The sequence below is a fragment of the Bombyx mori genome, chromosome 26 (genome assembly GCF_030269925.1).
Source record: "Bombyx mori chromosome 26, ASM3026992v2".
In the NCBI taxonomy this organism is placed as follows: Eukaryota; Metazoa; Arthropoda; class Insecta; order Lepidoptera; family Bombycidae; genus Bombyx; species Bombyx mori.
The window spans coordinates 6,926,317-6,939,182 of NC_085132.1; the positions used below are offsets into that span (position 1 = coordinate 6,926,317).

Genomic DNA, 12,866 nt, shown 5'->3' on the forward strand with positions numbered 1-12,866 from the left:
CATATTTTTTTATCATTCATTGACCACGATCTCAGAGCGTTCGTTTGCGCAATACATTATGCAAGCAACCGTGAATGAAGTGTACCACAATAAGTTCGCACGTTACCGAATGACCGTGGGGTGTTGCGAAACCTCCAGTTTAATTTTTTTTATACCTCGAATAGAACTTAAAATTAATATTTTTATAATAAGGAACTTCGTTCCTATCCGGTGTCCCACGACATCACACTTCTTTTTTTTCCATTCAATCTCTATGTTTAATGCACAATGTAAATCGCTGCGTTCGTAGCTATAAGTCCCTAAGTAGTAGTTAGGCGTTGAGGTTAATTCGGAGCTTTTATTGAAGAAAGAGAGGACATCTAGAATAATTTATTAAAAAATAATCGGCATTCAGTTACAGTTGTTTTATACTCTTTATTTTTATACCAATATCAAAGGTCATGACGAAGGGTTCCTCATGAGACAATAGTAACGTTTAAGTAGTCGTTCATTTTCTTAACTCAAAATCAACATAGCAGTTGTCTGAAGGTGTCATAATCACATCCATTTTGAATTCAATCTTAGATATATCTGCAGTAACTTTGTATCGTCGTACTAAATGCGCCAGTATGATCTTCGTCGATATGAGGGCGTAGGTTTTACCTGTCAAAATGTAAGTTTCAAAATTGAACTTTAATGGATTCATATTTCAAATATGCGAAATTATTGTAACTTGAGGTCGCGCAGTAGTCGAAATTCGACTAAAATTAATTGGAACTGTAAGTTTGTACACTATTATGATTGTATTTTCGAAGACTATATACTTCTATAATCACAAATTTCGCTAAGACTACTTAGAATACTTACTATAGAAAAATATTAATAAAGAGAAACAATATTTAATCTATTCTCAATTTGACCACAGACGTCAAGAACAAAAGTTTGACAATAAATAAATATTATGCATGCGTGTGTGCGTCAAATACATGGTAGTGTGTGTAATGTTTTCTTTATTGGTTTAATGTGTCTTTTATGCATTAATTAAAAAAAATATTAGCATTGTGCACTTCTTCCCTATATTCTCTATAAGTGTGGAAAATTTCATACTACTCCGTCCGCGCAATTTTCGTAAAAAAGGATACAAAGTTTTTGCTTCACGTATTAATATATAGATATTAATAACCGGTAAAAGTTATAGAGTTGATGGACCGAGAGGATAAATCTTGCGTTTTTGTTGAAAACCTTATAATATAATAGCGATGATACGTAACAAGTGGAACTATTAGTTAGTATTAGTTCTAGAGAACGGAAGCTGACTGCTTGGTACGATGACGGAAATACTGGAGCCAAAGCAATTCTGTCGGAGAGCAATATATATTGTTTAAGGATTTTTTTACATCGAGGCGTGAAAGGATATTTGATTTAAGCGATATTTTTGCAACTTTACAAGAGAGCCATTGAAAGTTTAAAATTTGGAAAAAATATAATGACAAAAAACTTCTTCAGTTATTTGAATGGGGTAGACTTATCTGATCACTCGTCGACATCATAAATAACACTGAGATCCGTGTAAAGACCCGAGATATACCGGTCATTACTTGATCTAATTAATGATCTTAACAATCGCGATAAACACGGATGAGGCGTTCGACGGAACGGAAGCTCTAGTGATGAAAAAAATGGACCGAAAATCTTCTGTCGGAGATAAATATGTTTTTTTTATAAATAATAACACCCTAAAACCATATAATGACCCGAAATGCATTAGTGATTCCTTGATCTAATTGGTCGATCTTAACAATCGCGGTAGAAATTGACAAGCCGTTTACATGTTTACCTAATTATTTGCTTACGGTATGCCTGGACGTTCAGTAAATACATTTCCAATAAAGCTTACCGATACAATTCCGTTTCCCGACGCTGAATCCTGCGAATGCATTAGGGTTGCCGGGCACACCTCCGGGCTCCAACCAGCGCTCTGGCCGGAACGTGTGCGCGTCAGGGCCCCACACTGGGTGGCGGTTCAGACCATAAATACCCAACACGCAGTTACTGTTGGCCGGTATCGTATAGTTCTCTGAAGAAATAACATAATTGTGTGTGTGAGTGCATGTACTTATTGATGTTTCATTGTACGTGTATGAATTTATGACTAAATTAAAGTCGCTTATGTATTTGAAAGAACTTTGGATAAACAATTAAAATTTATTTTACACTTCATGCTTTTAACAATGTTTTTTTTTAATACAACTAGAATTTGGGGTAACAGGGGCTACAGCTGACAGAGGGTTTTAGTCGACATTTCCCGCCGATCGGGAAATTGCGAGCATTCGCAAATTCTGCCCAACTTGTGACATGGTGTCGAAGTGCTAATTATATCATATAGCAGGCACAGGAACTGAGAATCGATACGATGATACTCTCTAACAGTGGAAAACGTAAATGTTTTTATTAATTTTTTATTTAGAATTAATGGAAGAGCAGACACATCCCGCTATCCACATTATACACCCTATGTAACGGGTTGTCGTCGTGGTAAGAACCCGTTTATAATATTCCATAAATAGTTGAGTATTCTTTATTCTTTAAAATTAATAAATTTATGGATTATTGTATAATAGATCCAAGCGTATTCATTCTCATGTTGCTCTATGTTTTGGCAAAATTTTATGACCAGCCTCAGGTTGAGGTTTTATGCCTGACGTCAACCCTTCTTGAGAATGCTTTTGTTGACCTTGGGTCTAGTATTGGCTTTGATCAGTCTTTGACTCTTAGTCGCCTTCTACGACACACATGAGCTAAGTTTGGGTTAGGGGTATTCTTAGGCGCCCACCACACACAGCAATCAGGTTGGTAAGAGAGTATTAACTATGAATGTGGAAGGATATAGAGGAAGATGTAGACCTAAGAAGAAATGGATGGATTGCGTGAAAGGCGATTTGCGTAAGAGGGGAGTGAACGAAGAAATGGTATATGATAGCGGATTATGGAAGGAGAAAATATGTTGCGCCGACCCCAGGGGACTGGGAGGAGGAGAATGGCAGGAGAATGATGATATAGGTCCAAAGTCCAAGCGTACTTAGTTTTATTTCATTTTCCGGCTTTCTCAAAACAAGTGGAATGGTCGGATATAGTCTTAACGTTTCCTTCAGAACAGCTTCTGTGTAAACTAATCTCGGATGGTGGTGTTTTTCTACATCATCATCCGAAACTCCGCACACTGATGCAACTCTGCAATAAAATTAGATTTTAATCATATTTTTTTGTCGCACAGTAATGCTTAAGCTGATTTGTTGTATGTGTCTAATAATAATATTTTTGATGAAATTAATTATGTAAGCTTCATAAAACGGAACAGATATAAGTTAGGGAGTAACAGTTTAGTGTTTTCACGTTTCGAACACGTCGTACCAAATTTCATTATGTGTTTTACTTCAGTATGTTTATTTTCAAATGGCTAGCTCACATGGTCACCCGCTCACTTGGCATTGGAGTCCCTAGAGCCACCTGGTGTTAAGTGGTTACCGAAGCTCATAGACATAACCAACGTAAATGCCACCGCCTAGCTTTCGGCATGACTTCTAGTCTCAGTTCTATTGTACAGGGGCTGCCCCACTCTTTAAGCTAGGACATATTACTGCTTCACAGCAGAAATAGGTAGGGTAGTAATACTCATCGTTTTTTCGGGATTGATTCCAATTACACGATATTATTCCTCCATCCAGTATGTCGTTCACGAAGTAGTATTAAGTACATTTTTATTTTTATTATTTTTATGGCATAGATGGTTGGACGACCTCACAGCCCACAGCTATGAGAGCCCATAGACATCTACAACGTAAATGCCGCCCCTCGCCTTGAGATATGGGTTCTAAGGTCTCAGTATAGTTACAACGGCTGCCCCTCCCTTCAAACCGCATTACTGTTCGACGGCAGAGATCAGCAGGGCAGTGGTACCTACCCGTCCTTAATTAAACCCGCAGTGTACTGAAAAGGTACCTGCTTGCGAATTTCGAACGCTGGCACAGCCGTATCGCTCTATACAAATGCACCGAATGCCTTATCTTTTAAGCCATGATTACTTCACGTTCTACAGCTCTACCATTCGAATCGGAAAGCTTGACTACTTCGTGGCTGAATTGAGCTAACATTGTGGAAACAATCCGTGCGGACTTTCTACCTATGCTGATAGCCTTAAGCTAACATGAAGGTGAGCTCACGGGGCTCAAAACAGTGTGTTGCTAAAACTGGCCCTAGCAAGAGCAGCGCTTTGCAGAATCTACCACCGGATCGGAAACGCGACCCACTGAGAAGATCCGGCGAGAGACTCAGTGGGCTGTGTCTATGGGTTAATTCGCTCGCCGAGCCCTTTGTCGCAAGCGACGAGTTCGAGGCGGACGGTGACCATTGCTTGTGGTACCTAAAAGCACCGTTAATGAATCGGAATGATCCGTAATGACCTGTATTGGGTGACTTCGACTATTTACCATTCGGTCTGCAGGATCGGGTATGTAATTCCCAGCGGCCACGACAAGAGGGTTCTCATGTCGTGCCGCCTTCTCAGGGTGGCGCAATGATACCAACTGTAGATACTCACTGACTGAGTCAAGCTCCAGGTCATCATGGAGGTCCACGTTCCTTAGGAACCATGGTGCTCCGACGGCTATCCTGTAAAAACGAGATTGAATAACTTGAAGGGGTTTCAAGTTAGTGCGGGGCGCGTAAGCGAATACCTACTACATACATACACGTACACGTCATGACGGGGCTTATGCAAGTTTTGTAGAGTATCATCTTATTTCGAAGGGACAATTTGCTTCGCTTGCAAATCATAGGGTAGAACCGTCCTAATATGAAGGCGGCACGGTCGCGTACCGTTTTGATGTGGGGACGGAAATAAGATGATACTCTACAAAACTTGCATAAGCCCCGTCATGACGTGTATGCAAGTGTAGTAGGTATTCGCTTACGCGGCCCGCACCAACTTGAAACCCTTTCAAGTTATTCAATCTCGTTTTTACAGGATAGCCGTCGGAGCACCATGGTTCCTAAGGAACATGGACCTCCATGATGACCTGGAGCTTGACTCAGTCAGTGAGTATCTACAGTTGGTATCATTGCGCCACCCTGAGAAGGCGGCACGACATGAGAACCCCCTTGTCGTGGCCGCTGGGAATTACATACCCGATCCTGTAGACCGAATGGTAAATAGTCGAAGTCACCCAATACAGGTCATTACGGATCATTCCGATTCATTAACGGTGCTTTTAGGTACCACAAGCAATGGTCACCGTCCGCCTCGAACTCGTCGCTTGCGACGAAGGGCTCGGCGAGCGAATTAACCCATACACAGCCCACTGAGTCTCTCGCTGGATCTTCTCAGTGGGTCGCGTTTCCGATCCGGTGGTAGATTCTGAAAAGCGCTGCTCTTGCTAGGGCCAGTGTTAGCAACACTCCGTTTTGAGCCCCGTGAGCTCACCTTCATGTTAGGGCGAAGTTGAAATAGCCTCTTAAGGCTATCAGCATAGGTAGGCAAAAAAAGACAGCCAGCCAGCTTAATTGACTTCAATGATAAGCTTCTGTACAATGTACTGAGCAAGATGGAATTAAGAAATATTCGAATACCTTCTGTATTCGAAACTAAAAAATTCTACAAATTGTTTTCATAAATATAAACTATAAACTCACTCCTGGTAAACTTTATCCTAGATTTCAGGGTATGAGCCCAATACCATCACGACAACCAACGTGAGCTGTGACGATGTATCAGATCCAGCAAGTATAAGTGTATCGACTTCATCCCTGATCTCTTCGTCCGTTAAGGCATCGCCATCCGAGTCTTTCAAGAGCAGCTCTAACATTGATTTGAATTTTCTTTCTGTAACGTTTGATGAAATTATAACTCGAAGAGAACCGCCCAACCGAAACCGAAAGAGCAGTGCAGCCCCAAACTTTACGATCACACGAATACGATCGACTACCGAACAGATTTGCGCATTGCATACTTCCTAGGCGGCAGACTTGTCAAGGTTATAAACCTTTTTTTTATTGCTTAGATGGGTGGACGAGGTCATAGAAAGGACCTGGCGTTAAGTGGTTACTGGAGTCCATAGACATCTAAAACGTAAATACGCCACCCACCTTGAGATATAAGTTGTAAGGTCTCAGTATACAATAGCTATCCCACCCTTCAGACCGAAACGCATCACTGCTTCACGGCAAAAATAGGCGGGGTGGTGGTACCTACCTGTGAGGACTCACAGAGGCCCTGCCACCAATAAAAAAAATATCATATCAATAATATATCACTGATATATAGGTTTTTGTCATTTGCGTTTGACTAAAATATAAATTCGAAAAACAAGAAATACATTCAATGGCAGATTTAGATGAAATTTTATCTAACACTGATTTAGTTTGTTGAAAATTTGTTCTTTATTATCTTTGAGGCATGTGTTTGACACGAATGCACCAGACGTCTTGTTTAGACGATAACCAATATGATGTTTCAAATTTTTGAGCAGATGATCATTAAATGAGTTATTTAATTATGATGATCATTAAATGAGTTATTTAATTATGATGATCATTAAATGAGTTATTTAATGATGATGATCATTAAATAATTAGCACAAGTATAAAATTGAACTCGACGTTGAAATAAATAATTAACAGTTTCTAGGTTACGTACCAGTAGTATAGCTATTTTCGTTAGATCGTTCTTTATTCAAAGATTCCCGTTTATTTTTTATGATCTGAAAATTGCACACAAGATCTAATTAAATAAAAGAAAACATAAATAGTACTAACAATCAATTCATTGAATTTACAAAATCGCTAAATGTAGTTACTTTTTATTAAAAAAATATATGAAAATATATGAAATAAAATAAATAAAATATATAAATAAAATAAGCTCGCTAGACGGACGAAAGATGCGCGAGCAAAGTGAAGACGATCACAAACAAAAATATAGATAAGTAGCTACATTTCTATTAAGCAAAAGTTTTCAGTATTTGAATTATTTAAAAAAAGAGATTGGTTATTAAATAAACTGGTTTTAATACTAATTCTGGTTTTTAATACAGAAGTTAATTTCACTTTTATAAAATGTCCCAAAAGTATGAAAAAATAAAGAAGATCTAATTTTTTGTCCTTCTATAGAAAACTGGAATGGATGATACTCAATGGCTACGAGTGGACACAGAGCGAAGTGAGACTTCTGCGATTGTACTGTCTGAGTGAAAGTGAGTGCGGGACACGAAAGAGAACGAGAGCTCCCATAATTCTTTCGCAGACATCTGAAGATGTATACGACATGGATGCATTTTCCATATTTGGATTGCCAAGCTAAGGAAATGTTTCAGCGGTGGTCTCTCGCACTCACAGTCAACTCTCACTCACAGTCCTACTGCTTCCAATGCGCATCTGATGAGCTCCTCCGGATCCTTCAAATATTTTGTCATCTTTTGTCTGGTGAAAATATGTGAAAGTCCATGCGAACGCTACGCTAAATGTGATGATGCCCTCACCTTTTTCGACGCCGTTAGTATTGTCTCGATCACTTCTTCCTCTTTTTTCTTTAAAGCGCTCAGTTTGTAAAAGAACGGATAGTGCAATAGAGGGTTCTGGAACCTACGTGTCAGCAGAGCCAATATTACATCAACAGCATGAATATACTTCTTGTTGAAATCAGAATCTTCCTCTTCTATGCCGAATGCCGTTGCTGTATTGGAAAATTCATAGAATGAAATAGATATCTAATGTTTTGTGCTACCGAATATAGAATCTAAAAGCAAATTCACGCAAAAGTCTAAACTGCGATTTTGTCAATGATGTTCAACATACATGGCTTGAGTGAATACGTTTGCAATAAGCCCACACTTTCTCGATACCGATTACAACTAGGATCTTGTAATACGGCACTGGCATCATCACCCTTTTCACAAGATACCTGGCTATTGTGTTCATTTTATATCTCGCAAGGAACATAAACAACATTGGGCTATGCCGTCTAGTATTCTTATTAGATATAGTTGTTTGCATATTAATTTATGACCCAAATATTGTAAATAGATTTACGAGGTAACATCATGACTATCGACTAAACTGATCATCGTTTACTGTCGGAGACCAAGACCCACTTTGGAGTCAAAGCGACAGCGCAGTAGTTGTAGTACATAATCAACAGTGGCAGCTAAGACCTATTTGTTCGACAAAAAAAACTTTCATACGCTACTCACATAATAATGTATTTAAAGCCATTTCTCTGAAAACTGTGTCGATAAGCACCGGGCCGCTCTTCATTTGGATTTCGATGGCAGAAATCAGATTTCTGGATTTACGGTTGAATACAACTGTATAGATGTTTAACATTTGCTGACTGAACGCCGGGTTCAATAGTTTGCGGTGACGCTTCCATGTCTCTCCTGAAATTCATCATAGCATGAATACTGACTTATACACAATGCCCCTGCAAGTCAGTATGGACTGTGTAGATCGTCGTGGCCTAAAGGATAAGACGTCCGATGCATTCGTATGTAACGATGCACCGGTGTTCGAATCCCGCAGGCGGGTACCAATTTTTCTAATGAAATAAGTACTTAACAAATGTTCACGATTGACTTCCACGGTGAAGGAATAGCATCGTGTAATAAAAATCAAATCTGCAAAATTATATTTTGCGTAATCACTGGTGGTAGGACCTCTTGTGAGTCTGCACGGGTATGTACCATCGCCCCGCCTATTTCTGCCGTGAAGCAGTAATGCGTTTCGGTTTGAAGGTTGGGGTAGCCGTTGTAACCATACTGAGACCTTAGAACTTATATCTCAATGTGGGTGGCGCATTTACGTTGTAGATATCTATGAGTTTCAAACCACTTAACATCAGATGGGCTGTGAGATCGTCCACCCATTTAAGCAATAAAAAAAACGTTACAATTGAAATTTCGACCTTTCGTCTTGGTGTGGGTGGGCGCATATACGTGGTGATGCCTAGAAGTATCGATGACCACCAACCAACCAACAAGCAAGATCTTTTCTTTTCAAAGATCTCTTTTGCCATGTACCTTCCGGCTTTGGTATGAACTCCCCTCCATGATGTTTTCCGAGCGCTATGACGTGTCCTTCTTCAAACGAGGCTTGCGGAGAGTACTTAATGGTAGGCAGCGGCTTGGCTCTGCCCCTGGCATTGCTGACGTCCATGAGCGACGGTGACCACTTACCATCAGGTGGGCCGTATGCTCATCTGCCCACAAAGACAATAAAAAATAAATAAATAAAAGCACTCGATGCTCACTATTTTTAGAGAATTTTCAAAATCAAACTCACCCGATGACGTGATGAGACCATCCCCCAACCAGTTGCTCGCGAACTGATAGACAAAATGTTTCTGAAGTGTGCCGTTGGCTACTGTCAAATTGTCTTCTGGGTCTGTTATAACTGTAATCAACATGTAAAGTAATTTGATTGTATACTTCTTAGTATATTTTTTTGTGGTTTTATAATTTACGGAAAACTTAATCATTAATGCGCAGACTTGTTCATGACTCACCATTTGGTTATTTTTTATATACTTTCATTACCTTCGAGGGCAAACAAGTCGGTAGCGAATGGTTAGTGTTGCACATGAACCTCGACAATGCCAGTAACACAGTTAAGCATTTGGCAAATCCCAAAGACCCCCTTTACCTGCCTTAAACTATTTATATTAAATTAAAGGTTAAATTTTACTTAGAAATACTATTTATTCCAAAGTTATTCCAAATTAATATTTTCTTCAATTTTCACTGATCATAACTAAAATTACTTTAGCGGCTTAATCTTAAATTTATTACTAATACATTCATTATTAATGATTACATTTATATTCGTCTTAATTGATAAAAAATCTACATACAATAGTAATTTGAGAGTCCTAATCTTAGAATCGCGACACCGCCCTTCTTGTTTGACTCTTCGCATGCATATTTCACAGTTTGCAGTAATCCTGAAAAGTGTGAATAAACATAGAAAGAAAGCTCATTATTGTTCGTTTTGTATATATAGGTATAGTAAAATAGAAAATTCTCTATGTATAAAATAGTACTAATGAATTACGAGACTTAATCGCCTAGAGCCGCCGTTTTCAACTTGTGTCATCAACTTGTATTACAGTGCTTATTATGTTTTGAAGCTAGCCTTCGAAGCCAAAATGCGCACGGTGTGAAAATAAGTGATCAGTGGCGCTTAGGGACATCCAACATTGCCCCGGCATTACCCAGCGACTATCTGATAATGTTTTAAATGTTTTGCCTTAAACGCTCAACACACAAAATTTTTTTGGTGAACGGTTATCACAATAATATTTAATAATATATATTAACGTGTAATTTTATTTAATTAAAGTAATTTATTAACATTTAGTAATATTTAATATATAATAATTATATGACATAGACGGTAAAATATTCGAAATAAATTTTAAATAAAGAGAATAACAGCGTGATCAAACCCTAAAAGTAGTTATTTCTGTCTAATAGTTCTAGCATTGCTAAAACTGATGAGCGTCAGGGAATACTTTAATATTACATGTAATAAGCAAAAATTAAACCTTCCGACGAATCAAAAACTTACTTTTGCCGCCCCCGATAATCAAGTGGGTATGTCCAATAACAGGCAAATAATTATTACACAAAGGAACATTACTGTGACGCTCAGCGATGGAATAGAATAGCAACAAGACACAAACAACAACTAAGATAATTGGAATAAACATCTTGATATCTAAGAGCTGAGAAATGAAACTGTCCTTAAGTACCGAAGTATCTGTCTTATATCACGTTACAACAAAACAATTCTAGTGGGTTCTTTTTGTTTAGAATATCTTAACTTTGTCTGACCTTTGACAAATAATGAAATAAACATATGTGTGGCGAGCCGTTACGTGATGTCAAGTGGGCAAGACGGATTTTCGGAACAGTTTATTCAATTTTACACCCACCTATCCAACCTATCCAGCGCTGGTAAGCTAAGGCGCTATTCCAGCTATGCTCGGGCGGATAGGTGCTCATGGACTTATCCTGAAAGAACTTGCGAACACCAGTCCTAGCAAGAACGGTACTTCGCTGAACCTAATATCGGATCAGAATCATGACCTACTGAGAAGATCTGGGAGGGTAGCAGGCTGTCTATGAGCTAGATTGCACGTCGAACTTAGTGCGTCGACAGCTTAAAAGCACAAAGTGTGGATCCGGAAGATCCAACAACACATGTTTTGGACGACGGCGGCTTTTTTCGCGGCGGCAAGTCACCTAGGTAGGATGAACAAATGCTAGAAATGTCGACGATCAGAGCGTTAAAATGATGTGCCGTTTTTTCGAAAAAGTACATTCCTCGCGTACCATGTGCTCCGACGGCTAACATACAGAATGGGCCTGGGAGTCAAATCACTGTGAAGGAGCACTACATTTGCGTAAGACATGACGGAACGTATTCAAGCGTATGTAGAAGGGACTGATCTTATGAAGGGACAATATAGTTCCGTTTGCAAATGGTGGTGTAAAATCGACCGAGCAAAAATGCAACTTGGTCGCAGACGGTCTTCATATGGGGACAGAATATCATATCTCTGCCGAGGGTGACACCTAGGTATTTGACCTTCGAAGTCCAAGACATGCTAACCAAAGTTTTTTATGGCTGGAATTGAATTATCACGCCTAATACGGAAGGAGACATTTGCAATGGTAAACGGAGAGCGACCTGTTTTGAAAAGTACTGCCGTGCTTTTCTTGGCACCCACCAACGGGATGGGATGCCGCCAACGACGAGATGACATTGATGACTTATTTATGTGTCATCGCTAAAATTATTTATTTATTTATTTATTTATTTAAGGATTACCGACAGGGTTTACAGTAAGACATAAAATAACATTGATATGTATAGAGCAATTGATAACTGCAACTCTAATTATAGGCAATCACAGCATGCATTACATTAATATATTAATAGAGATTTAACAATACTATTAATAATAATAAAAAATTAAAAACAAAAGAAAGACAACAAGAGCAGTAATACCCGAGTACTCAGACCAAGGCTGAGGCTGAGGTTCAACAACAACTTTTTATAATTTTGTTCTTAAATATTGGAAGGGAATCGCTTATGATGGTTGCTTTTTGTTCCTCGATCACACAATAGCCGAATGATGAGGATAATACGAGTAAAATTGTAGTGAAACCGCTCAGATATATAAATTATAATTTAGATTAGCACATTGGATACTTTGTATCTTGTACTAGCTTTTGCCCGAGATTTCGTCCGCGTGGAGTTACTTTGGGATAACGCAAAATTTTACCGTTCATTTACGTAGATGGTGAAAATATTTATAAATAACTAGCGACCCGCCCTCGCTTCGCTTCGGGGACTATTATTTATTATTGATTTTATTGAATTTTCTTTTAAACAAATCTGAACCTGAGAAAATAGCGGATTGTTTGTAGTACCACCATTAGGTTCTACCACGTGGCTTTCAAAATACTTTGTCAGCATTGCCATTTCCCTATCCCCTATTTATTGCCTAGTCATTTCTGGCTACTTTTGGCAATTCGTATAGCTACAAATGTAATTTAGGGCCTTTCAATTGATACACCATTTTAATTGAAGCCTGCCAACGTGTTTTGCAACAGACAGGTGTTGGTAAAAGTTCATTGTTTTTCAATATACTAATCTTGAAAGTTGGCATAAAATTTTCTTGACTAGCTTTTGTAGCTCCAAATGACGTCATTTCAAAGCAATAATAATTAATGTATTGCTGGATATGAGTCAAAAAATGCTTAGAATCTGGTTTATTTCCAATGAATGTCCCATTTCCAAACCAATGAATGTGGCTCCGGTGGCGGTACCAA

The 12,866-nt window shown here is 38.7% G+C and overlaps 1 protein-coding gene across 1 annotated transcript; it reads right to left on the minus strand.

The window, feature by feature from the left end:
• Positions 1-389: 389 nt before the first annotated feature.
• Positions 390-10,763, minus strand: LOC101745062 (cytochrome P450 4c21). The gene is given in 10 exon segments (XM_038020566.2): positions 390-642; positions 1,877-2,056; positions 3,059-3,210; positions 5,668-5,857; positions 6,671-6,734; positions 7,512-7,705; positions 8,223-8,408; positions 9,310-9,420; positions 9,878-9,967; positions 10,594-10,763. Coding segments are annotated over 10 exon segments (1,464 nt in total). The 5' UTR covers positions 10,736-10,763; the 3' UTR covers positions 390-487.
• Positions 10,764-12,866: the final 2,103 nt, after the last annotated feature.